This window comes from Fonsecaea erecta (genome assembly GCF_001651985.1).
Source record: "Fonsecaea erecta strain CBS 125763 chromosome Unknown Scaff1, whole genome shotgun sequence".
Lineage (NCBI taxonomy): Eukaryota > Fungi > Ascomycota > Eurotiomycetes > Chaetothyriales > Herpotrichiellaceae > Fonsecaea > Fonsecaea erecta.
The window spans coordinates 1,537,223-1,562,645 of record NW_017387244.1 but is presented as its reverse complement, the minus strand read 5'-3'; the positions used below and the strand labels follow the sequence as shown (position 1 = coordinate 1,562,645).

The window sequence follows — 25,423 nt, the reverse complement described above, 5'->3', positions numbered from 1 at the left end:
TGACATCAGAAAATCTCCCTCCGCATTATTTGTCAATGGCTCAATTTGCCGTCAAGATGACGATGCCAGAAGCGATCAATATTTCAAATTATCAGTCGCCCCAGGTTCTCATCAATATATTTGTCCTCACCATCTCCCTCGTCGCCTTCTGCATGCTTTTCCGACGCATTTCTCGTCTGTCTCCTCCAAAAGCGCCACGAACATATCAAACCCCCGCTCCAGTTCCGCGGATGAGACTCGCACAGATGTCTTCCCACATTTCGAATGGCCATAACAACGGCTCACAGTCCAACGGCCATTCCGATGCCACGGCGACACTAGCAGATATACCCAAGTCGAACAACTTCACGTCGAAACTCCCTCCAGACCCGCAATTTCCCACTCCGATCGATTCCCATAAGGCCCCTCGACAGAAGTTGGGCCCCCGCATGGTTCGAGGGGCACTATACACCTTCGTCAGACCCGAACCTACCGAAGAGCCTGAATTGCTCGCAGTCAGCAAAGCCGCACTACGTGATATTGGTCTTGCCGAAAGTGAGGCATCCTCTGAAGAATTCAAACAGGTGGTCGCTGGCAATAAATTTTACTGGGATGAAGAGAAGGGCGGGGTATATCCCTGGGCGCAGTGCTACGGTGGCTTTCAGTTTGGCTCGTGGGCTGGTCAACTGGGCGATGGTCGGGCAATCTCACTTTTCGAGACGACCAACCCAAAGACCCAGATCCGTTACGAGCTGCAATTGAAGGGCGCAGGCAAGACGCCCTACTCTCGCTTTGCGGACGGCAAGGCAGTCTTAAGATCGAGTATCAGAGAGTTCATCGTGTCCGAATATCTCAACGCAATTGGAATACCCACCACCAGGGCTCTGTCGCTGACTCTATGTCCCAAGTCCGAGGTCATCAGAGAACGCCTGGAACCTGGCGCGATTGTCTGCCGATTTGCTCAAACATGGCTGAGACTGGGTACATTTGACCTCCTACGATCAAGAGGCGACCGGGACTTGATCCGGAAGGTTGCGACTTACATCGCTGAGGATGTCTTTGGCGGGTGGGACAAACTTCCTGCAGCCTTGCCCGCCGAGACTACAGACGCCCATCTCGACCCGGCGAGAGGCGTGCCCAAGGACGAAATACAGGGCAAGGAAGGCGCGGAGGAGAATCGCTTCACCAGAGTCTATCGAGAAATTGTTCGAAGAAATGCCAAGCTTGTGGGTATGATGCAGGCGTACGGATTCATGAATGGAGTGCTCAACACCGACAACACGTCCATCTATGGTCTATCGCTCGACTATGGGCCATTTGCGTTTATGGACAACTTCGATCCTGCCTACACGCCCAACCACGACGATCATATGCTGAGATACAGCTACCGCGCACAGCCGAGCATTTTCTGGTGGAATCTCGTTCGTCTGGGCGAAGCTCTCGGTGAATTGATTGGTGCTGGAGATAAAGTTGACGACGAAGAATTTGTTGAAAAGGGGGTGCACGAAGACTTTGCACCTGTCCTGATTAAGCGTGCCGAGACTATTATCGAACAGATCTCCGACGAATACAAGGCTGTCTTCCTGAGCGAATATCGCCGTCTGATGACGTTGCGACTGGGCTTGAAGACTCAAAAGGAGAGTGATTTTGAGAAGCTGTTCTCGGAACTGCTCGATACGATGGAAGCGCTGGAGCTTGACTTCAACCACTTCTTCCGCCGACTGTCGTCGGTGAAAGTGGATGATGTCAGCACAAAAGAAAAGCGCGAAAGCACCGCCGAGAGATTCTTCCACCGAGAAGGTGTCACTGGCCTCAACGAATCGAACGATTCTGGCCGGGAAAAAGTGGGCAAGTGGCTTGAATCGTGGCGTGAGCGGGTAGTTGAGGATTGGGACATCTCCGACGAGACCACAGCTTCCGCGGCTGACGAGCAGCGAGAGAAGCTTATGAAGAGTGTCAACCCCAACTTTGTGCCGAGAGGCTGGTTGCTGGATGACATTATCGACCGCGTGCAAAACAAGAAAGAAAGAGATATCCTGAAGGGAGTTATGGAGATGACGCTTGCTCCGTTCGAGGATGAATGGAGCTGGAACGAGGAAATTGAAAAGAAGTACTGTGGTGATGTGCCTAGATTTCAGAGGGCGATTCAGTGCAGCTGCTCGTCATAAACGTACATGCAGTTTAGCTATATACTTGGCGCCTTATACTCGCCTGGGAAGGATGCTTTAACAACACACTATCGTGCAAGTCCACTCTATGTCTATTTGTATAGTATCAGCTGGCCGTGATATGGAGAACTAGCCAATCAACTGCGGCGCTAGTTACAAACTAACCATATTGGTTTAGTTTCTATTGAATATATCGTGAATACTCCGGCCTAAGGAATGAATCAATAGTGCACCCAATGATGGCATCAGGATTCTCTGACAATTTCGATACGAATGGTCCAAGAGATCGAGTATCTACTACCATGTATTGCCTTCAATCAGCAGTCCCAACAGCTTGGCATCTTCGACGGCCTGGCTGCCTTTACAAGGTTCCCCTTCGCTGGGGATCGGCCGGCAAGGGTGCCATATGCCCATACTCAATGCCCTCGCCGACGTTGAGTGCCCACAGAAATCTCGTGGTACAGTTATACGCGGAGCTACACAGCGTGATCTCCACAATCTCCCTATCGCTGAAGCCTTGGTTGCGAAGTCTCTCAAACACGGCGTCGGGTACCATGAGATCCTTCGTCATATAGTCCACATAGGCGATCACCGCCATGTGTTTCTCGGTGAAGCCGCTGCCACTGGGCGGGGTGGTGTGCGCGGACTTGGGCTCGGCCGACAGGAGGTAGTCGATGGCCGGCGTCGAGATCTTGGTGTCGGTCGAACCGAGGAGAAGGTCGTGGTGCGCGGTCCACGCGAACCACGCGCGGTTCAGGGCCACCGTGCGTGCGATGGCGACTTGGCGAATGCTGGTTGGGAGAGAGTTCTTCGTGTCGCTGCGAACGACGCCGAGGAAAGAGTTCCTAGGAGGCGAACGAGTGTTAGACAGGAGGGATTTTGATCTGTTGTGTGATATTGTAGCTTATAAGAAGACGCTAGCCCAGAAAGAGAACTGCCTCAACAGCATGCTTCTCCTATTATTATTTGACCATGGCAGACAGAATCCAAAACTGACCATCCGTCCGCCATGTGCGGCGCAATCAGCAACGCCCGATCCAGATCCAGCAGCCGGTTCCCGGGCCGCCGGGCCTTAATCCGCTCCGCGATCTCCTTCTCCTCGGGATCCGCTAGGGACGAAGGATCGCTGACGTAGTTGAGACGCATGCTGTCGGCTTCTCTATTTCAGCTAGGTCCTGGCCGGGTCGCTGATGGTGCAATAGTTGGAAAAGAAACGGCTCGCTGGTGAGGGGGAATCGGCGACATATTTGTATATAAACTGCAAGGCTGTGCGGGGAATCCTCTTCTTCTGGGGACCGGTAGAACGTCTGCCTTGTGGAGTATCGGCTGTTCATCGCCCCGATGAACGTGTCCAACATACGCTTCGGTTTTGATACACTCGCTTTGACTGAGATCTTCGAAATCCCAACGTCGACAATGGGCCTGGTTCGCAGTAAATCCCTTGACATTGATCGGTCTTGGGAATGAGCAGGTAGTCGAGACTCTGCTGTCCGATGGTGCGGAGAATGTGCCCCGACCTTGTTGTGTATTCTTAACTTCGACGAGGAGAATCCATCTTGTGCTCTCGTAACCGCTCACTCATGACTTCCTGCTCAGACGCCTGAGGGTAAAGTCCATTGTGGCTACAGTGATGGTGATGGGGAAACCACAATCAAATCTGTTTGCTGGATCGTTCGTTAGTTCGTTGTCTCGCCGGCGCCGTGCATTCAATCAACTTGTAGCCACCAATACACTCATTACGGCAGAGATTTCAAGGATTCTGCTTGTCGAAGCCGAGGAGCCGAGCATACGTCACGACGGAGTCATCGTTAGAGAGCTGTGAGACATGTCCAGCATCATTTATGACCATCACAGACACACGCTCCAGCGAAGTCTCACCATTTAGATGTCTGCACGGGTTCAATTCTCTGCGGCCAGCTTCTGTGGCTTTCAAGAAACACCAATTCCGTCTGACACATGCGCTTGCCCCCAACCGATTCTCTTACGCCCATACGATTTTGCGGTCCAACAACGTGCTTATGGAATGAGCCGAAGCTCGAGCCGACGACTTTCATATACATTCCGCGAGAGGACAATGGCTACATATGCCGTCCTCCAGAATATTTGAAGACTGTGCTTTGAATCTGAGACTCTCGTACTTGAGATTCTAATCCCTGCTGGAACACCGGTAGCATCTGCTAAAACCGCACACGGTTAATCAGACGTTCTAGTCAGTAACTAGGAAAATCCAGTAAAAGAAAAGAACGAAGCTCACAGCTCTGAGATGGTGGAACCCGCATCGGCGCCCGGGACAGTATTGGTATGTGAAATAAAGGGGTCTACATGACATTGTCGAGAGCGTCTCAGGACATCTTGTTGGCGGCCTTTTCTGTTCGACACTGCTCAGGTCTCCCCTTTCCAGTGTTCAAAATATATCTGGAGGTCATTCAGGGACAAAGGTTAACTTTCTAGACCTGCTAGCGGGTTAACTACGTGTGTATTTCCCGACGTAGATTAAGGCCCTCAGTGGCATGAGCTCCACAACTATAGGTCATTTGGTTGATACGATTATAAATGGGACTGTCCTTCAATAGAGAACAAGGGCCAAATTCCTCTGCTCCAGCAAATGGGGGCTTCGAAAGGGCGCCAGTCACCGTCAAGGATGTCGAGAGTGGCGGCGAACCAATAGCACGCCACTTTGATACCCCCATGGTAATCATAGGGCGGACGAGCAAATTATTGGGGATTGAGCCACGAGAAGACAGCAAAATTTTAATGCTCTGATATATATAAGTGGACGACGGTCTGAAGAGGCTAGGTTGAAATATTCCGCCAGTGTTTTGTATTGAGAACTTACATATCCTTGTGAAAAGCGGTTCTTCTCCCCCTCCGCATTCTCGCTACAGATCCAGGCTATTCTTGAAAGCTCCCACCATGCCTCCCCAAAGCCGAGATGACAGGATCCACCTAGTCAACGTCTTCACGTCGGATAGTGGAGGCGGGAACCTCGCGCCCATTGTTCTCCGTGCAGAAGGTCTGACGGACGAGGAGATGCGCGGAGTGGCGCACAAGCACGAGCGGGAAAGCGCGTTCGTGCTGCCGCCTCCACCATCACTGGAAGATGGTTCGAACGTGGATTTCCAGCTGCGGTTCTTTGTACCAGAGCACGAGATGGAGATGTGCGGCCACGCCACCGTGGGCACAGCTTGGGCCATGCACGAGCTGGGCATTTCGCAGAAGCCGGAGCTCAGGTTCTCAACCAAGTCTGGTCTCGTGCGCACCATCCGTCGCATGGAGCAAGGAGACGGGCACGACGCGCAGAAGGTGAAAGTTTTTGTGTCTCAGCCGAAGGGGACGGTCCAGGACGTCGTGGACGAGGCATTGCTCGCGGAGATCCTCTCCGTGCTGGGTATCTCTGACGAGCAGCTTGATCAGACGACGCGGCAGGCCGTCCAGAACGCATGCACGAGCCGAGTTAAGACAGCGATCGCGTTGAAAAATGCAGACGTGTTGAATAATCTACGGCCTGATTTCTCGCGTGTCAAGGATCTCTGTGAGCGGTTGGGGTCGACAGGCCTGTACCCCTATGCAATCGTACAGCGAGGGAATACCAGCGGAGCCAGCGGCAGCCAAGCGGTCCAGATCGAAGCACGGCAATTCCCGAAGGCCTCGGGGTACCCTGAAGATGCCGCCACGGGGATCGCGGCAGCGGCTTTGTCTTATGCTCTCCTAGAAAATGGCGTGCTGGGTGTCGGACAGGAGGCCGTTGTCTATCAGGGACGAGCAATGGGCTATCCGTCGCAAATCAATGTGCTGCTGGAGGAGAACGGATGCTGGGTAGGCGGCACCTGTGCATGGGAGCAGCTGTCGAGCTGATGCGTGCAAAGCCAAAGAGGGGGCTCACGGCTTGAGACAAGGAGCCATATGCGGGCTATTTATGTGAAGTGCCCCTGTTATAGCGAAACCTTTCCATCTGCCAATCGATGCCCGCTTCGGTCTCGTTCTCAGCCAGAGGCGTGATGGCCCGCAAAATATCAACCTCGAGCGTATTCCATTGATCATCGAGGACCTTGTACTGGCCGGAAAAGTGGTGGATGTTGGTACTCAGAGTGCCGTAGAGATTCGTGCCCACGTTCTCGATCTGCTTCAATTTGGGGTACTTTTTGAGGACGGGACACAGTGGGTGGCCCATCTCGCCTCTGCCAAGCTGCACCTGAGCCTCTTTCAACGCGTTCGAGAAGAAAGCATTCCACGCCGCCGTTGCACTCGTGCCAGGCTTCGCATCACGAGGGGGCAGCATCTCCAGGAGATGGCGAAAGGCGAGGTTTGTGATGATTCGCTGCTGTGAGCGGTTCGCGTTCCGGAGCTCCTCGATCTCCTTGCGCAACTCGGCTTCTCGCGCTGCGGAGTCGCTGGAAAACAAATGGTTTCTGAGTGAGTATATGTCTTCGGGAGGGCTGCGCGTCACGGCAGGACATCCAGCTTCGAGGCAAAACTCTGCGACCTTTGTGGAGAATATCTGGTAGATCGAGGATTTGCGGAATTCAGAATAGCTCTGGAGTACCTGCCACCATAGAGTGCCGAGTGAGGAGTCATGAAGGGGAATATCATCCAACATATCCAGGACTGCATCTTTCGAAGTACTGGTGGTAACAGTCGGGATTTTTACCCCCCTCCACTTGAGGCACCTCTTGAAGGTGGACGTGATCAAGAAATTTGCCAGGGTCACGTCCAGCCGAAGGAGGAACCGAGTGCACAAGTTTGGTGAAAGGGCCAGAGCGTGGCCAGCTGGTGCAAGATTTCCCGTCGCCAATGTGAAGTGGGCTAGCCAGGGAGCTGATTTGAACAGGTCTTCGTAGCAATCCCGCTCCCAGCAATCCCGCAGCGTGGCCGCCATTTCACTTATGGACGATTGGGGGTTCGATTGCACGGCTAAGTCACGGTGTGTGTCGAGGTACTTTCGCAGATCAAGGGGCGTTGTATCGAGGCGTAGCTGTGTCCATTCTTTCGATCGTGCGGTTGATGAGGCACTCTCACCCATAGTGGCGCCTGAATTAGATGCGTTGGATTATTATCTGAGTTGTGCTCTGAGGTTGAGAGAGGAGGCAGGCTTTATATCAGGTACGAGTACGACGGCCAGCTGAACCGAGTCAGCTATAGGTGGGGGAATATGTACTAGGGGCGGGCCAGGCCTGCGAAGGTGCGGAGACTATGCTCGTCAGCTGAAGCCGGGCCGGTTCTCCCCGCCGATTTCGCCGGTTGCGCCGGTTGCTGGCTCATCCACTTCCACTCCCGCGTAGACCATCCATATGCTTGCTACAGCACGGATTATTACAACTCGAAGTGCAAAGCCAAGGTCTCCCGCAGGCACAACACGCCTATTGGAATACTCAAGACCTCTTGTCGGATCAATACCTAATTGTCTTCACGGATCAGACCCCGGTGCCTTGACCCCCAGAGCCTCAATGCGCCCACTGACCCCCACTCCAACCCATTTTCCTGCCTCGCCCTGACGCTTCATCTCCTCTCCCACCCATCGATCCCTCTTTCCCGCCACCTGGCCATCAATCCACCCGTTCAAGGAGTCGCTGCGAAGTTGGTTGACGCTCGCCCAGCCGCCGCCTATCACACCTTCCCCTTGGCTTGCGAAGAGGATGGTCACAGTGTTGACCAGGGCAAGATGAACCATCAGCAAGATCAGTATACTGGCGAACGCTGTCCACGTCATCGGTCTCAGTGCCAGCACGAAACTACTTGACTGGACCTCTTCCCGCTCGTCAAATTTCAGCGCCAGATCCTGGTACGCCATCGAGAACAAATTGGTGAACGCGCTCTGCAACGCAAAGGCAGGGTGTCTCGTGGCTTTGAGTGTCGTGCTCATTAGGCTCAGATGGTGTGGATGCAGTGAAGAAGGCTCTTTTGAAGTGTCACTCCCTGCATTGGCAATCGATGAAGAGTTGCCGAACGAGGGCTGACAGTCCAGGCAGAACCTGAGCGCGGCATTCTTCCATCCAAGGTTTGCGTTCAGTAGGATTGCCTGCCCGGTCCGCGATTGGAGTCTCATGTCAGTGCTCGAGACCCAACCATCGGCCCCTACATGCGAGGCTGAAGAATTTGACGCTGGCGGCGCGAGAGTGAGGATCCCACGTTCTGTGAGTGTATCGTTGATCGTGAGCGAAGGATTGGTCTTGTTGATTCTGACCGTCCCCATCTGGCGACGAATCCCCTCCGTGCTGAACGTGCGATTGTCGTAGTCCCATTCAATGCTCGGCTCGGTACGATTCCGCCAGCTCGTGATGCTGACAGTGCGATCTGCCACATTGAAGGCGCTGTAGCAGAGAGAGAACGAGAAGGTGATCTGTGGGTCGTTCGTGGGGATGTCGAGCCATTCACCTCTACCAACGAAGTCTTGTTCAGATACCAAACTGAGATTCGACACAATGGGCCCGCCGCCGTCGTCATCGAAGATCTTCCGTCGCTTGCAGTAATTGAGCCAGCGGCCCCAAGTGCCAGTGGCGTTGACAAGGAGATAGGCCTGGCCTACGCCATACAGCATATATGTGTTCATCCCGTACCGAGTGCCACTATTTGGGTCGAGCACCTCCTCAATACTGTCCATGGCTGAAATAATACCGGCTGTTTGAGTTACGGGGCAGCTCATTAACGACCACTCCGAGGGCTGCCGTGCGTTGGGCACTGCTGTACTGCAGCTGAAGCTCTCCGTGACACTGACGTTTTCATGATAGCGGAATCGCGGAACTGAGGCTAGGTCGATCGAGATGTCCCCGCTGACTCTTGGGCCAGCACATTCGTCGATATTCCCGAGATCAATGGAGGGGTGCCTGACGATCGGCCGTGCACAGACCACCCGAGAGTCCAAAACGGTGGCTTTTCCTTCGTAACTACGGAGCATCTCCCGCGGACTCTTCTGCGTTACCGGCATGAACGCTCGCATCACAATCCCTGTGTCGTGCACACCGTCGACCGTTTCATGAATAGCCTTGTTTTCCGAGTATTCGGCGAAGGCGGGATACTGGGCGGGTGCTAGGAGCATGTACCCTTCGCCTGACCAGGTTGCTTGGGAAGAGATACCAGCATCCCAATTCAGAGTGGATGGGATTAACGAGGTCCGCACCAAGTCTGCTATGGGGCTGATCTGCAAGTCAGACAGGAGGATCGTCGAGGTGAACTGCACAGCCGTTGTCGTCAACACGAGGGATACTGCCAACAGACCCACGATCCCGGCCTTTCCTTTCTTCCAGGACTCAAAAAGATTGACGACAAGCTGATGTGGCCCGTTATTCTGTTGCTGCAAGAGAGTCACCGGCACAGAGTGAGGAAGTGTGATATGAAACTTGTGCAGTGCCAGATTTGCGAGCATCGAGGTACACAGCGCCGCCTGCGCGAAGACAGCAAAACGGATGACAAGAGCTGTCAACGCTATGGCCTGAGCGATGTGCCCTTCGGCAACTATCCACCGCCAAAATCGGTTGTGGTCGTCGGCCTTCCATAGAAACCACAAGAGGGCAATTGCACCACCGATGAGGAGGGTGCCGAGTGAAAGCACGCCGAAGCCATAGCGACCAATATCGAGGGGTTTCCCTGGTTCCCGGCGACGCGCAACAACTGTGTCCGGTCGGTCCAGCGAGGTTCCGGCCCACAACGGGTCTCTCGAAGAGTGTAATGACGGAGTTGTCAGCTCAAAAGTTTCAGACGAGTCGTGCTTGGTGGCCATGGACGCCGTCGTTGCGATGACGGGAGGGGCCGGAGGAACACAAGGCTCCGATTGTGGAAGTTCTACTTTGACGATGAAGTCTTCGTTGTTCTCGGAGAGCACTGGCAAAGATGAGACTGAGACAGCGGCCTAGGTCCCCATGACCATTCTCTATTGTGCTGGCAGGTACAGTTGAAGATCGAATACGAGGTAAGTCACCTGTGAATGGAAGTTTCTTGCTTCTACCACAAGCTCGAAGCTCTAACCATCTGCCACATATATCCCTGCACTTGGGCTGGTTTTCCGCCACGCTTGCCAAGTAGACCAGCCCCTGCATAGGAGAAGGGGACAAGGCCATTTCACTGAAGGCCAAGAAGAGTTTCGTTTAAATTGTCTTGGACTCCCAATGGGATTCCCTCGGCCCTCTGCGGACGTTCAGCTGCCCAGCCTTGTCCAGCTTACGACCAATCAATATCTGCTATATTGATGTCGCGACTAGACACCCCTGATCCGGGGCTGCTTGGCCCGGAGACATATTGGAACAATGCCGTTCGAATGATACCTCTTTCTCATCTTAGCCTTTGGGGTGAAGACGCGTTTATTCTGCTCCTTGTTCGACATAAATCTTTGGGATCACTACTGTCGTTCGAATACTCTATCTCACCCCAGTGAAGTGATGAGACACAACAATAGTTTTCAATCTCAGACGTGGATGTTACCTCTCCATGCACTTATCCTTGTGTCACTACTACATCTCGTCTACGCTGGTGTAGGTCTTCCTCCATATGATGGAGACCAATTCGGTCAGACAGCTCTGCAACGTCGAGCAACGACAACATTTCCACCGGCACCCAAGGATACATGTGGTTTTCTGTCAGGAGATTTCGGTATGTTCAAGACGGGCCCCCCTTGAACGAACAAACATAGCATTCCCCGAGAATATTTTGTCGATTTCTGGTGCTGTCCTGACACGAGGGACGGGTAGAAATCCCCCTTACATGCCGGAGCTCACGCACGTGTGCCCAATACTCTTCCTTCATCGGATGTTGCCTGCCGTACAACTGCACCAACATCGCGACAACGTGCCGTGACTACACCAGCTCTCAGAGTTGCAACCCCGAGTCATCATCCTGCGCGACCACCGACGAACCACCCAACACCTTGTACTGGTGAGAAAAGGCTCCCTCCGCACCCTCCCTCTTGCGGCACGACGTGCACCTGCACCTATGTACACTAGACTGACTCCAGATCCAAATCTACAGCCCGAGCAACTCGCCGTACTGCGGACAACTGCTGCTCGAAGGGGGCTCCACGGCATGGATATGCACCACGACGGAGAGCTACATCATGACGGTGCTCCGGGCGAGCATTCTGATCACCGTCGTCGCAAGCGGGCCGACGCTCTCTGTTTCAGCTTCGGGCCCGCCGGCAACAAGGACATCCACCGCCGCCACCACCGCCACCACCACCGCGCACTTTACGCCCAGTCTGCCTGCAGTACCCCCGCTGCCGGCGTCGACGAGCATGGGTCCGACCCTGTTTGGCGGCCTGGCCATCGGCAGCATTGCGACTATGGCTGGTGTCACTATTGCCAGCATCCTCTTCATCCGCCACAAGCGGACACGCCGCACGCAGTATCAGTGGGTGTCTCAAGCGGACCCGGCTCGTTTGAGGGTGGGGAATTAGGGGAAGTGATAATGATATCAGAGAAATAATGTGCTCGTCCACGACGACGACGACGACGACAGCGGCCGGCAGTCGGCACAAGGCTGAGGAGACAGAGCAGAATCCTAAATATAGAGCAACCAACCCAAGCATGGTTGATCAAAGAGTCTTCTCTTCGTCAATGTCTTATTGAAACTAGAAAGGCCTCCAGCATTGCTTTCGAGGCTCTCAGTGACTACTTCTTAAGGTAGTTAAACCCTGTTGTTACAAGACATTCCCCTGAGTTACGGGTTTCTTGTCCAAACCCTGTCTTGAATAGGGGGACTATGATTCCCTGCAAAACAATTATCAATCATCCATAGGACTCAAACCATACGCATCGATCGGCAGCTTGACCGAAAATCCGAGTGCGGGCGTAGTTGGTTATGTGAAGGAAGGTGATTAACCAAGTTTTGTGCCAATGGAAGGGGGTTTTGGGTATTCAAGATCCTTCATTGCCCCGAGTATCATGCCGTTGTTTTCTTCCTAGTCCTTCGTCGCGGCCCCGAGTCTCATTTCTTCGTCCTCTTCCTTTTCCCTCTGACTCGCTCAGCCTCACCACCCTCTTCTTCGCTCCCGGCATCGTCATCAGCCTCCTCCTCCTCCTCCTCCTTACCATTCGTTGCAGTCTCTGAACCGACCCATACCCCGTCAAGGACTCTCCCCGTCTCCCCGTCCCAGCGCAGCGTCATCTCTCGCTTCTCCGGATCCTTCCTCTCGCGCAACCACGCGGCCGCCACGCGACCGCACTCCTTGCCCAGCCGTTCCGTGCCGTCCTTGAGCTTCCTTCCCCCGCGGATGTTCAGCCCGTGATCCGCGCCCTGGACAACCACGCGCCACGTCCTGGCCTTCATCTTCGCACGGACGTCCTGGAGCCGCTCGAGTGGACACATGCTATCCTTGTCCCCGGCGATGAAGAGCACGTCCACGTCTTCGGCGATATCCAGCAGGATCTTGTCCCGGACGTCCCCGCCCGGTCCCACGAGGGGATATGACGCGAGCACCAGGGTTTTGACCTGGTTGTCGTTGTGCGATGCGATCGTGGCCGCGCGTGCGCCCATGCTCCGTCCACCGAACGCCACCGAGGTACTACTCTGCGCCTCGATCTTTCTCTTCTTTCCTGCCGCGGTGCTCTCGTCGTGGGCGCTGGCGAGCGATCCGTGCTCCATTTCGTACTCTTTGACCAGCCCAAACAGTCCTGCCCGGCCCGTGAGATTCATGCTGCCCTGGAACATGACGACCGCCGAGCCCGTCGACGCGAACCCCTGCGCGAAATTCACCACGGCCGCGGCCGAGAGGTCGCCCCCCGCGCCATGGGTGAAGATGAGCGACGTGGGATGCGGGGCCTGGTGGCTCCGGAGACATGGGGTTTCCTTGTTGCTCGACTTTTTTCCTGACTTGGCATGGCCGGTGCTGCTGGAGACGGTGAAGGCGGTGAATTTGATGGTCGTGGAGCCCAGATTGAGGCTTGGAGGGAGGAGAGTGGTGCTGGGTTTCTTTTTGGTCTCTATGGTCGCCGGTTTTGCAGTCCCCTTGGAAACTCCATCGCCGTCGCTGTCTTCCTGACGCTCAGATTGTGGGTTGAATTCTTGTGCCTGGGACTTGTGCTTCGCGGTGTTATCTCGAGCGGCGGCTGCTGTGGCACTTCGCGTGGCTCGAGGGGCCATTTGGGGTTGTGAAGGTCGGATGACGCGCCTTGTTGTTGTTGTTGTTGTTGTTGTTGTTCTAGTAGGAAACTGACCAACTCGAGGATCTGGTCGGTCTTGCACTGATCTCTCACTCTGGAGGATATTGTCGCAATGACTGCCCTTTTATTTTACCCGTTTACGACGTCGGTTGGGAATAGATTCAGGAGGAGAGTCGTGAAAACAAGCTTGTGTTTCGTATTCGGATTCTGTGGTCCGCCTCCCTCCCTCCCTCCCTCCTCCTTCCTTCCTTCCACCCCTTCCATGCTTCGCACCACTTTCGTGGTTTCAGTATGTATTTGGGGAGCCTTGTAGACGACGTATATACACGGTCGTCGCGGCTGAGTCGGTGGAGAAGTCCGATTCTCGTTCACCCGCACACCCCAATAACTCGTCTGTCGACCGTCTGAGATGTGCGAGGTAGCCAGTCACCTGTAATCGCCCAAAAATGCTTGTCGATGGCGTGAGATAGTTTACGTCGTAGCTAGATTACGGCGGAGATAGACCGGCCCGTGCAGACCCGATCGATAGTACTTATTATTTTGGCGAGGGGAAGATTGTCTTCTGTTTGATTTTATCTATTGTCAGCAAATACAAGCCTTGCTTCACACCATGGGCGATGCTGGACCAGTGAGGCCTGTGTCACGCATCGCCGTCATAGGGGCAGGTCCGGTGGGAGTCTCGTGTGCAAAGTATCTACTTGCCGAACAGGCATTTGCGACCGTCGACGTCTACGAACAGCGGGGTCGAGTGGGCGGCATCTGGAATCTCTCTTTGCCAGACCGGTCCAAGCGCATTCCAATCCCGCAGACTGATCCGCGATATGGCCAGCAGGATGACAATGGCCACAGCGTCACAGGCGACTCCCTGGAATTTGAGTCGCCGCTCTACGACTATCTGGAAACGAACATCCCAAAACAACTCATGGCATTCTCCGATCAGCCGTTTCCGGAGGAGGAACCCTTGTTTCCCAGTCACGAGGCCGTGTTGAGGTATTTGGAGAACTATGCGGATGACATTCGAGGGTTGATTCAATTTAATACAGCCGTGAAAGATGTGCGACTTGTGCATGATCAGGACAGTGGACGTGAAGAATGGGATCTGACGGCGCAGAACCTTGTCTCGAAAGAGGTGGTGAGAAGGATGTACGACGCCGTGGTGGTGGCGAATGGACACTACACCGTCCCATACGTCCCAGCGATCAAAGGCGTTGGGGATTGGAATAAAGCATACCCTGGTGCCATCATCCACTCCAAAGTGTATCGAAGACCAGAAGATTTCAAGGGCAAAAAGGTCCTGGTGATTGGGAACTCGGCGTCAGGCTTGGACATTGCTGCGCAAATCGGCAAGTTTTGTCGGAAGCCTGTCTTGCTTTCGTCGAGATCGGTATCGGCGTTCGGGGTCCTGCCAGGAGGAGGATACCGGGAAGACGTCGATGAAGTCGTCGAGTTCCTGTCACCCGAGGACGAGCTGTCTAGAGCCGTCAGATTCAAAGGGGGCCGGATTGAGGAGGACATCGATGCGGTCGTGTTTGCAACCGGGTACTTTTATTCGTACCCGTTCCTCTCCAGTGTATTGCCGCCGCTGATCACAGACGGCTTCCGCGCACGAGGCACCTACCAGCACTTGTTCAGCATCGACCACCCCACGCTGGCTTTTCCGGTGATCAACCTCAAGGTTATTCCTTTCCCCCTGTCCCAGAACCAGGCGGCCGTGGTGGCGCGGGTGTGGAGTGGACGGCTGGCCTTGCCTTCAACCGCACAGATGCGAGACTGGGAGCAAGAGACGGTCGACCGCAAGGGAGACGGCAAACACTTCCACGTCAAGAGATTCCCAGAAGATGCGGCACAGATCAACGAGCTCTATGCGTGGGCCCTGCAGGCGACAAGGAAGGACGGGCTGCAGAATGGGGGCGTCGGGAGGCTGGGAACGAGATGGGACCAGAGACAAGTGTGGATGAGATCGCGGTTCCCTGACATCAAGGCAGCATATGTCGACAGGGGGGAGAGTCGAGTGCAAGTGAGGACCATGGAGGAACTGGGATTTGATTTTGCCAAATGGCAAGCCGGACAAGCGCAGGCGGCGGAGGGTCAAGACTTGGCGATGTTCCAGGCGGCTGGTTGTTGGCCTTGAGGAGTGGCGCCCCCCGGCCAGGCACCCACAGGCACACAACGCGGTCGTGCTTCCATCACGGTTGAGGGACTTCACCCTCAATCATATCTCCTTCAAGCCCAAACCACCGCCCTCTCCATCCCTCTGCCATCCCCATCAATCATATTTCATCAAGCCCAGACCACCGCCCTCTTTATCTCTCTACCATCCGCATCAATCATATCTCTTCAAGCACAAACCACCGCCCTTTTCATCACTCTGCCCTCCCCAATAGCACCGGGATACACGTCGAGACATTCTTTGCAGGGGCTCGGCTAAGTTTCCTACAGCTGGGCCACGCTCGTTTGCGGCCTGCCTGCACGACTTTCGTTCCCAGATCCCGGACATCCCTAAACAACCCTTGGCACTAAAGTCCTGTACGCAATCCATCCCTTCCCTCCCTTCCCCCCTCCCTCGCATGCCGCATGCAGCTCGCTATGGTTGTCCAGCTGACCATGAATTCCATCAAAATCAGCTCCTGTGCCCACAGAGTATAATGAAGAAGCGTCCCCGCAGCAAGTCTAGCACACACGGTTCTACCCCCCGCAAGCGCCCCAAGCGCCGCTCAGAGAACCACGGCTCGCCAGAAGAGCCGGAAAGCCTCACGCCCACACCCGACGAGCCGACCAAGGCAGACGACTTCTGGCCGGTCGAGAAAATCTGCCGTCACCGTCTCATAGAGGACGAGGTTCAGTATCTGGTCCAGTGGGCCCCGCATCCCGTCACCGGGGAGACCTATAGACGGAACTGGGTAGGTGATATGCAACACTTTCTACAATTGTCTATTAACCGGGGTATAGAGGGACCCAGACGACGTTACAGACGACTTGATCCAGTCCTACTGGGCGGAAAAGAAGGCAGAGGATCGGGAAAAGAAAGCGAAGAGAAAGAGCACACAGAGTCAAAAGAAAGCAGAGAGGAAGAGCACACAGAGTCAAAAGAAAGCAGAGAGGAAGAGGAAATCGGATAGCAACACGCCCTCCAGACGTTCGGAGCAAGAAAAAGATCGTCAAGCCAGTGAACAGCCCAAGAATCCGCCACCAGGACAGGCAGGAACCGACCCGCGGGACTATAGCCAAGCCGACGTCGATCTCACCTTATTCACGGAGTCTGGGTTTTGTGACGAGCCTGATAACTGCTCAGAGCACTCGACTCCGCCGGCACCACCCCGGAAAGAAGAGTCCACGTCCCAGCCAACGTCCAATTCAGAGCCCGAGTCTGCACTAAAGCCTGAGGCAGAGTCAAAGCCCGATTCAAAGTCGGTGTCGGAGTTCAACCCCGACTCTACTCCAGAGTCAGTGGTAGACTTGTGGTCTGGAATTGAGCCAGGTCCTGCTCGAGAATCAGAGCCGGAAGGTGAACGAGGGAGAAGATCAAGGTCAGGTTCCGAGTCAGGAGCTGAGGCAGAACAAGAATCAGCCAGAAGCCCCAGCAGACTAGACGGCGCCGAACCAAGCGAGGCTAACGCACCCATATCGCAAGAGCCCTCTGGCAGTGCTGCAGCCTCAACACCGAGCTCGATTCCGCCCATATTACCTGGTTCAGCACAAGAACGTGGGGGAGAACCTGATCCGGAGCAGGATCGAGGACTTGCTGTTGGGCAGACGGAGGCGGCTCACACACTAGGCAGTGCTCCAACCTCACCGCGCAGGACTCCCCGTCCGGGGGCTGCGGATCTAGCTGCCGCCGCCAGACCTGCAGAGCCATCGTCGGTCCCACGTCCGGTCCCTTCGGAAGTTGAGCCGCACGACCGACTGTCGGAACAAGCCACTCGACCAGTAAAGGGATTGCAGAAAATTCTCAACCTGACGAGCCGTCCAGCCTGGTTGACCACAACATATCTTGCTAAAATTTCCCCATCGGCCTTGAGCCCCAAATCCGACGCGATGGATCCCCCCACTCACCCGACCTTGAACTCATCAGGAATTGTTCCTCGCGGAGCTCACGGCGACTCGTTGGTGGACGATGGTGCTCTAGGAGGAAGTGCGCTCCCAATTCAAGACTCCATCGAGAGCGAAGAACCCACACTCCATGGGGAGCAGTTCTCGTCGGACTCCAAAGCAAGCTCGAGTCAGCAATCTGTCCAAAACGAACGGGACGTACCTCGAATGGCTGAACTGGTCCCACAAAGCCTTCCGATTCTTGGGCCTGCAGAATACGCGGTCGCCCTCCCCTGCGACGGCAAGATCCAGTCAATTTACTCAGATATCATCACGTCCAAGGAAAAGGCCATCAAGAAGTTTCTCAGCAGGCACGAGCCCGTCAGTTCTGCCACCGAGTCTCCTGCTCGAACGCAAGAGAGCATCGAAATGAACGAACTGATCCAGCGTCTGCACGACACGGTTACGCACATGGATCTGGGGCTGCCTGGAATCGCCACTCCATCTCCGCACGAATCGCAGGAAGACGCCACTTATGCAAACTATGCCAGCATGAAATTCTCTTTTCTAGGGCACCTCGTGGATGTGTTTAAAAGCCTTGGCTGCTCCATTGTCATCATGGCTCGAGAAGGACCAATCCAGGATTTGCTGGAGAATTACTTAAAGATGAAGCAAATCACGGTGAAGCGACAGGACCGTATGGTCCGTGCGAAGCCAGATCGGATCAGTACAGATTTCCAGGTTGACCTGGTGAGCACCTGGTCGACGCATCAAGTTGCCATGCACCCCCGGCCTATCATGATGATCGCATTTGATTCTTCTTTCGACTCGCAAGATCCTCAGGCTGCACGAATCCGCGCGCACTTTTCTTACAAATACCCCGCGCTTATGCCAGTCGTCCACCTGGTGGTTGCAAACTCATCCGAACACGTCGACCGCTGTCTGCCAAAGAGCATGCCGGCCCCCATGAGGCTCAAAGCGCTGGTCCGGGCGACCTATCAAGCTTGGCCGAATCTGGGGCGGCAGGTGACCTTCATACAACGTCCGTCAGATGAACCCGAGGGAGGCCGGGCCATGGATTTCGCCGACACGCAGATGGGTACCAAAAAGACCCAGGAACGGTTGCTTGATCACTTTGCCAGCACCGTCATGCAGGCCGCCATATCGCCCGACTTTGAAGCATTTTGGGAGCAGGAGAGCCTGTTTCTCATGCCCCATTTGCAATTGACAGAGTTGACAGAGACGCCCGCGAAACCTAGTGGCGTGAACACCAGGGCTGAGACACCACGGGAGCCTGTGACTCGATCTCGGACCCCCTTATCACGCTCCGACACTCCGTCGGGCAGAAAGCGCTTGCTGGAAGCGGATAGTTTCCTCCCCGCACTGCAAAAGCGACAACGTCTTACGCCCCTTCGAGATCGAGATGCGACCGAAGCGAGCAGCAGCAGCCGAAGCGAGACGGCCAACCAGGTTGCGCAAATCCAGGACCGCGTCAAGAAGCTGGAGGCGGAGCTCGAGAAGGAAAGGCTGGCGCGACAACAGGCGGAACGAGCTCGGGACGAGGCATATGAACAGGTAGCGGTGTGGAAACAAGCTCATGCCGAAGTGCAACGCCGGTACGAGAAACGAATGGTGAAGGGCCACAAGCTGGAACGTGACTACTCGAAAGTCCTCAAAACCCGTGAAAGGGACAAGGCGAGAAACGAAAGAATCGTCGAGGACGATCTCGCCTTGAAGCAGAAGAACGCAGAGCTGCAGAAAGAACTTGCTGCGGTCCGCGCGGAGATCAAGGCCGGGGGTGGCGATGCGGCGGCGCTGGAGACGGCGAGGGAAGAAGCTCGCACGCTGTATGCGAAGAGTACCGCCTTGGAAAAAAACCTCGAGAACACGCGCAAAGATTTTGATTTCACCCGCACCCAGTATCAGGAGGCATCGAACAAGGCCGCAGAGTTTGCCACCCAGATCAAGGACTTGGAAGAACAGGTCGCAAGCCTGAGCCAGCAAGCCGGCACCGAGAAGCTACGCTTGAAGGAGACCAGCTACGAGGACAGCATCACACACCATCTCGCCAAGATCGCCGAATTGGAACAGGAGTGCAAGACTCGGGACATGCTTGTTCGGAAATTGGAAGAGGAGAACCGCAACCTGAAGCGAAACCGTGGCATTCAGACTCGCGGGTCTAGTGTGCAACCCCCCGGCAGCCCAGGACTGGACGGACACAGCGGCCGCGGCACACGAAGTCGCCAGGGAAGTCCGGCGCAGGGTATGTTTGCGAATTCGTACCATACCGGTGCCACGAGCAGAGGCAGCTTATTGAGACACGAACGGTAGAGTCGCCACAGAGGTGGTAGAAGCCAGGTCGAGGAAGCGGTGCTGAAAGGTGTCACGACGTGTGGGTGGGAGAGAGAGAGGGAGAGAGGGAAGAGATGGGTGCTGACCAACGGAGGAGGTCTGTTAGACGGTGAGAGAGAAGCTGGCAGGGTTGACGTGTCTCAGACAACAATGGGCAGGCGAACCGCTGTATCTTTGAGTGTGTTACGTTGACATGACTTGTGATCTTTATCTGTTGGGATTTCGGGTCGGAATACAGCACTGTTTTTGTGTCGGTTCAAGTGTCGGTTGAAGGTTCTGACTGTCATTCCGGGACTCTGTAGAGAGACTCTGACGGTAGGAGGAGGTACTGTACTTGCGTGTACAGCAGCAGGGTTGTTACTGAAAGTTTCAACGTCTTTTCCACTAATATTTCGATTCTTTCAAAAGGCGCTAAAAGATAAGCTTAGTAGCGCTTCTATATGAAGCTAGCTGTCTACTATATCTTTATATCACTGTGCGTCGGAACGAGCTGACTGAACAACTGTTAATCTTAAGACGTCCAGGTCTAAGATCCTGGGCGCGCTCCTATTTAACGAATAAACAAACATCATGCCTGCGGCGGCACGACTAATGGAAGCGGCGTGGTACAATCACGTGACTGCGCGACGCTGTTGTCAGGTGCCGAACTGTGACACATCACTTGACGCTAGCACTTTAGCGTGCTTTATTAGGGTGTTAGGGCCACGAACGTTCGTCACATAATAATGAGACAGACTGGATGCTGGCGGGTGGCAGCTCCGATTGGGAAGGAATCCCGAACGCCTTGTCCACTTCCAACTTCAATTGCCTTCGACAGTGACCTCCCTCAGTGCTCGGTCCATACTGTCCTTTGGGTTTCTCGCAGCAGGCCATCTCCTGGATCTTGCTCAAAGCCTACACCGTAGAACCTCTCTCCTTGGTCACTTCGAGGACCAGCTGGGCGTCCACTCTCCCGTATATTTGACAAGTATCTGCTTCGACAGCCCGCCCGACTATGAGGCTGGCCGACTTCGACTGGCCGGCGGCCTCACTCAAGTACCTGGAGAGGGGACGCCGAAGCATAGCAACGAATGGAAGGGGGGCGATGCCGCCAGAGCGCCTCTTTCGGGGCTTTCAAGGTAGCAGGCTGGTTATGTATTCCTGTAAGTGTTACTGCCTTGTACCACCCCTCTCTGCTCTAGGGGGTGGGATTCAGTTTTTCTATTTGTTGTAACTCGGTCCTTACTTTTTCTTTCTCTCTCTCAAAGGTGTCGCAACCTGCCTCGGCATCTGGACGTCGTGGCAGTGGAGCATGGGGACCCTGCCGTTTCTGAGCCACGAAGCAGCCAGAAAGCAGCAGCAGCAACAGCCATCGAGCCCGACGCAGCGGAGAATGTTCGACGTCCTCTCCAAACACTTCACACTCAAACTCGAGGACGTGCCGCGGCACCGGTGGTGGACGCTGCTCACCCCGGCCTTCAGCCACATCCAGCCCTACCACCTCGCGGCCAACCTGGTCGCCTTCGGGACGTTCTCCACCATGCTGCTCAGGTACGGCATCGCGCCCGCACGCTACGCCGCCCTGGTCCTGGGCGCCGCCGTCACGGGCAACCTGGCGTTCCTGTTCCAGGCGGCCCGGAGTCAGCGGCGCCAGAGATTCCCCAACAGTCTCGCAACACAGCTGCGGGCGCTCGGTCTGTCCGGCGTCGTCATGGGCCTGGGCGCCGCCGTGTCCCTCGCCACCCCCAAGGCCAAGGTCCTGCTCTTCGGCGCCATCCCCACCCCCATCTGGCTCCTGATGGGCGTGTACACGCTCTACGACTCGGCGAGACTCGACGACCAGGCGTCCACGGTCGGGCACGCGGCGCATCTCGGCGGCGCAGCCTTTGGCGCGGCGTATTATCTCCTCGCGCTGCGGGGCCCGGCCGCGCTCCCGTTCGCTTGGCTTGCCAGGCTCTGAATGGATGAAGCGTGCGTGGGATTTGTGGTCACGTCAGTCGAAAAGGTTCAGGGCCCAGTGGAAAGGTTCCCTAAGGGGGACGAAAAGAAATCGCATCAGGCAACCAGGCGAATAGGTAGGCAGTCAGGCAAGCGAGTCATGATGTTCCATCCATCTATCTATCTACTATCTGTCTCTCTGTCTGTCTGTCTCTCTATGCCAGATCTGATTCTCGGGGGAAAGGGGGGAGATCTCTCTGTTTCATTTTCCATTCCCGACCTGTCCCTTTCTCTTGGACGGACGGACAGGGGGCGGGAGAACAACGGCAGGTGGTAAAGGGAAACGCCCAGAGCAGAGCAGGGGTAGCACCGAGCAGGGGCAGGGAGCAGGTCCAAAAAAAGACGAGGTCAGGATTTGGAGCTTCGGCAATACCCAAAAATACAAAGTAATTAATTCATGGCGTCGAAGAGAGGAAGATCTAAATCTGACCAACTAAACTAACTAAACTAAACTAATTGACTGACTGATCGACTCATCGACTGACTGACTGACTGACTGCCTTGGACTCAATTCTTTTTTTGGTCGCCAGTTCCCCCATGTGAGTGAGAGTGAGCAATGAACCGACCGATCAAGGACGCCGTGCGATGCAGGAATGAATCATCTAAGCCACCGTGCCATGTCGTGCGATGCGATGCCATGCCAAATATGTCTTCGGACCCCTGACCACCTACTCATCTACCTACCTGCACCAGCATACTACGCAGCAGCAGCGGCGGCAGCAGCACTCCATTCACCACCCCAGGCGCCTCGTTTTCTTGCTTTACTTTTGCCATGTTTCGTTTTGTCCATGCATGCACTCCAGCACCATATCCCCGGCCGGCCGGCCGCTGCGCCAAGTGTCTTGCTCTTAGCTTGCCTTGCTTGTCCTTTCCTGAGTAATGCCGTGTGTGCCAGACTAGAGCCTCCAATGTTGCCAAATCCGCAGGGTCTCGCTTGTCTCGCCGGTCTCGCCCTTCCATGGGATTTTTCTTATAGCCCATTATTCTCAAATTTTTCTGTTACTCGTCACAAAAGGGTCTATATCAATGTTGCACTCGATGTGCCTCTCTTCCTTGTCTCTCCAGGTTGGTCATACATATTTGCCACCGTTTGCGCTTGAGTATGCGTTGCAGCCAGAGAGTGGGTGATCGCGGAGATCACATCGTCGCACGCGTTCATCATTCACCTCGCCCGCGCGCGCGTCATTTGGCCTGTTCAGGCAGGTAAGCACCCCCCGCGAGGACGAGGTTCATGTTGGTGAACTTGACTTTGTACACGGGGCTGTGTTTGGTGAGGAACGCGCTGATCTGGTCGCTGGTAACAACCGCGTCCTTACCGCGTCTCTTGCCACCCTGGTGACCGGCCACGCCCACACCACTGACACCCGTGCCGCTGACGCTCGCGCCCACACCGGCCGCGCCGGTCGATGTGCCCGACGTGAGGTTGAGATTCGATGTGGGAGCACTGGTGCCACCAGCGGATTTGGGAGCTCCGTCCTGCATCGCACCTCCGCCCTGCGCATTTCCCGTGGCATCACCCGCTTTATTGGTGGTCGCTCCGCCCACAGTGCCGGTGGTGGCTGCAGCTTCCTTTGCCGGACCGGTCACATCCCATGCTCGCACCGTGCAGTCGGCGCCACCGCTCACCAGCACCGTTGATTCAGCAGACCAACTGAGACTCCAGATACCACCTTTGCCATGGCCGCGCATTTTCTTGAGCAGTCTTCCAGGCCCGAGGTCCCAGAGAAGGATGACTCCGGTGTCGTCGGCCGAGGCGAGGATCTTGCCGTTTCGAGAACATGCCAGTGCCGTGATAGACGACGTGTGGCCGGTGAACATTCTCACAGCATTTCCGTTATTCAACCCCCACATTCTGACCGTCTTATCCGAGCTCGCCGTAAACACATAGCTGGAATTGGGATGCCAGGCGACCACGTCGACGTCGTCGTCGTGGCCCGCCAAAATACGCACCTGGCGAATTTTGTCACTCGTCCAAATTCGTGCCGTCTTGTCGTGGCCGCAGGTTGCAAAATAATGTCCGAATGGTCCCCAGACAGCTGACCAGACAGGCCCAACATGTCCTTTGTAGACGACCATGCACTGAAAGACGTCGAGGTTCCACAGGCGGATCGTGCTGTCGGCAGAACACGAGAGGAGCCATTTTGTATCGGTGTCCGGGGAATCTGGTGTCGGCTTGTTAGTCGAGGGAGCGAAGCTGACGTTGTACACGGGCCCAGCGTGGCCGATGAGGCGCTGGGAGTTTTGTTGTTGACCATTCGGTGCGACAGGACCGAGCGCGGACCCATCCATCGTCCACACGCGTATGTACGATTCTGAGTAGCCCGCAGCAACCAGTTTCTGATCACCACTAAAGTCCAGGCAACAGATCGAGTCGTGAGTGTTGTGGAATGTGTACATGACCACGCTCAGTCCTGGCCCAATCCCACCAGTTCGAGTCTCGATCTTGAGCCGATCGCGGTGGTCGCGAATCTTTTGGACCTCCATGGCCACGTCTCTCGCGGTGGATGCGGGAAAAGGAATCTCGGTTCTGGTGGGCCCCTCGTCCTCGTCTTCCTGCTTGATATTGACCATTTCATGAGTTTGAACGAGTGTAGGCTGGCCTGGAAGAGGCGGCATCTTCTGATCCAGTTCCTCGAGTTCGGCTCGAACGTCTCCTTCGGCGTCTTTTTCCATGGGCAATTTACCTAGTTTGAGATTCGCTAGATTGTTTCCCACATTGGGATCCGTGGAAGAGATGGCATTTCCCGGTCTGTGGCCTGGAATACCTTCATCCTCGGCGGGCATATCTTGGCCTTCGATCCCTCGTTGGATCACAGACGCGAAACTGAAGCGATCGTCGGCTGCGCGCTCGACTTGCCTGATGTCCAGATTATGTTCCACAATGTTCATGAACAGCTTGTAGCCCGACTGGGGGAGACTCTCGAGGAACTGCATGAAGTAGACGTATGCAGGGTTGCTGAGGGACAAACGGTATTTGTTGTCGCGGTAAAGCTTTGCAATCTTGTCTTCACCGTGTTCGGGCAAAGTGATGTGCTCGAGTCCGCGAAGATCGTATTCATGCTCCTTCCTGAAATCCTCGGAGAACTTCTGAAACAGGCGAGTGGCTTCCTTCGGGTAGAATTGTTTGACCAGGTCAAGGTACGAGTAAACAAAGATGGGCCAGAGCAGGCGCATGACTTCTGGCTTGTAGATATCGAGAGCGTCATCAGTCCATGCTTGCAACCGCACAAACATCTCATAATAGCGAGGGGGCCCGGAAGGTGTTGGCTTCAGCTCTGCGTCTTTGGGAATCTCTTGATTTGACGACTCTGCTCGCAGAGTGGCTTCTGTTCTGTGGTAGCCTTTCTTAGCAAGGTAATCGATGACCTGTAAAATGCTGTTAGTACTTGTAACTTGAGTTGTTTACGAACGCGGTGACATGCATAAGGGATATCAACAAAATAATAACCCAGGACCTCGAGACGCTTTTGTTGCTGTTCTCTCGCCACATCTTCGAGGCGCTTTTCTTGCTTTTCTTGCTCTTCTCTCGCAACATCCTCGAGATAAGCATAGGGGTAATCGGGGCTGTCAGCTACCGGTTTAGGCGCTGCAGGTTCAACATCATCCCCAGCTATCTTCCATTTCTTGCGTGGGGGCCCACATCGTGGAGGACTCGGATACATGCTAGGAGCAGAAGATCAAGCATTGAGAACAAATTCAAGTGTCAATGAAACTGCTGGCACAGACTGTAGGGTTTTCTTCGATAGGTTCTTTGGTGCACAAAGTGGAAATCCCGCTAGAGCAGCACAACATGGAGGGTAGAACCACACTACCCTTTTACGTCGTCCATATGAC

At 55.0% G+C, this 25,423-nt stretch overlaps 11 protein-coding genes across 11 annotated transcripts; 6 read left to right on the top strand and 5 right to left on the bottom strand.

Moving 5' to 3' along the window:
* Nucleotides 1-35: 35 nt before the first annotated feature.
* AYL99_00543 (hypothetical protein) lies at nucleotides 36-2,147 on the top strand (the record flags this gene model as incomplete). The annotated part of the gene is made up of 1 exon (XM_018832059.1): nucleotides 36-2,147. The coding sequence occupies one exon, from the start codon at nucleotides 36-38 to the stop codon at nucleotides 2,145-2,147; it is 2,112 nt and encodes a 703-aa protein (XP_018697938.1).
* Nucleotides 2,148-2,508: 361 nt separating this feature from the next.
* AYL99_00542 (hypothetical protein) lies at nucleotides 2,509-3,293 on the bottom strand (the record flags this gene model as incomplete). Its single annotated transcript, XM_018832058.1, has 2 exons — nucleotides 2,509-2,992; nucleotides 3,145-3,293. 2 exons carry the CDS (start codon nucleotides 3,291-3,293, stop codon nucleotides 2,509-2,511), a joined length of 633 nt encoding a protein of 210 aa, XP_018697937.1.
* A 1,767-nt stretch (nucleotides 3,294-5,060) lies between these two features.
* Nucleotides 5,061-6,002, top strand: AYL99_00541 (hypothetical protein; the record flags this gene model as incomplete). Its single annotated transcript, XM_018832057.1, has 1 exon — nucleotides 5,061-6,002. One exon carries the CDS (start codon nucleotides 5,061-5,063, stop codon nucleotides 6,000-6,002), a length of 942 nt encoding a protein of 313 aa, XP_018697936.1.
* Nucleotides 6,003-6,057: 55 nt separating this feature from the next.
* On the bottom strand, nucleotides 6,058-7,167 carry AYL99_00540 (hypothetical protein; the record flags this gene model as incomplete). Its single annotated transcript, XM_018832056.1, has 1 exon — nucleotides 6,058-7,167. The coding sequence occupies one exon, from the start codon at nucleotides 7,165-7,167 to the stop codon at nucleotides 6,058-6,060; it is 1,110 nt and encodes a 369-aa protein (XP_018697935.1).
* A 384-nt stretch (nucleotides 7,168-7,551) lies between these two features.
* AYL99_00539 (hypothetical protein) lies at nucleotides 7,552-9,861 on the bottom strand (the record flags this gene model as incomplete). Its single annotated transcript, XM_018832055.1, has 1 exon — nucleotides 7,552-9,861. One exon carries the CDS (start codon nucleotides 9,859-9,861, stop codon nucleotides 7,552-7,554), a length of 2,310 nt encoding a protein of 769 aa, XP_018697934.1.
* A 1,326-nt stretch (nucleotides 9,862-11,187) lies between these two features.
* AYL99_00538 (hypothetical protein) lies at nucleotides 11,188-11,526 on the top strand (the record flags this gene model as incomplete). The annotated part of the gene is made up of 1 exon (XM_018832054.1): nucleotides 11,188-11,526. One exon carries the CDS (start codon nucleotides 11,188-11,190, stop codon nucleotides 11,524-11,526), a length of 339 nt encoding a protein of 112 aa, XP_018697933.1.
* Nucleotides 11,527-12,056: 530 nt separating this feature from the next.
* On the bottom strand, nucleotides 12,057-13,211 carry AYL99_00537 (hypothetical protein; the record flags this gene model as incomplete). Its single annotated transcript, XM_018832053.1, has 1 exon — nucleotides 12,057-13,211. One exon carries the CDS (start codon nucleotides 13,209-13,211, stop codon nucleotides 12,057-12,059), a length of 1,155 nt encoding a protein of 384 aa, XP_018697932.1.
* Nucleotides 13,212-13,841: 630 nt separating this feature from the next.
* AYL99_00536 (hypothetical protein) lies at nucleotides 13,842-15,362 on the top strand (the record flags this gene model as incomplete). The annotated part of the gene is made up of 1 exon (XM_018832052.1): nucleotides 13,842-15,362. The coding sequence occupies one exon, from the start codon at nucleotides 13,842-13,844 to the stop codon at nucleotides 15,360-15,362; it is 1,521 nt and encodes a 506-aa protein (XP_018697931.1).
* A 514-nt stretch (nucleotides 15,363-15,876) lies between these two features.
* On the top strand, nucleotides 15,877-19,591 carry AYL99_00535 (hypothetical protein; the record flags this gene model as incomplete). Its single annotated transcript, XM_018832051.1, has 2 exons — nucleotides 15,877-16,131; nucleotides 16,181-19,591. 2 exons carry the CDS (start codon nucleotides 15,877-15,879, stop codon nucleotides 19,589-19,591), a joined length of 3,666 nt encoding a protein of 1,221 aa, XP_018697930.1.
* Nucleotides 19,592-20,903: 1,312 nt separating this feature from the next.
* Nucleotides 20,904-21,551, top strand: AYL99_00534 (hypothetical protein; the record flags this gene model as incomplete). Its single annotated transcript, XM_018832050.1, has 1 exon — nucleotides 20,904-21,551. The coding sequence occupies one exon, from the start codon at nucleotides 20,904-20,906 to the stop codon at nucleotides 21,549-21,551; it is 648 nt and encodes a 215-aa protein (XP_018697929.1).
* Nucleotides 21,552-22,771: 1,220 nt separating this feature from the next.
* Nucleotides 22,772-25,251, bottom strand: AYL99_00533 (hypothetical protein; the record flags this gene model as incomplete). Its single annotated transcript, XM_018832049.1, has 2 exons — nucleotides 22,772-24,955; nucleotides 25,000-25,251. The coding sequence occupies 2 exons, from the start codon at nucleotides 25,249-25,251 to the stop codon at nucleotides 22,772-22,774; spliced, it is 2,436 nt and encodes an 811-aa protein (XP_018697928.1).
* Nucleotides 25,252-25,423: the final 172 nt, after the last annotated feature.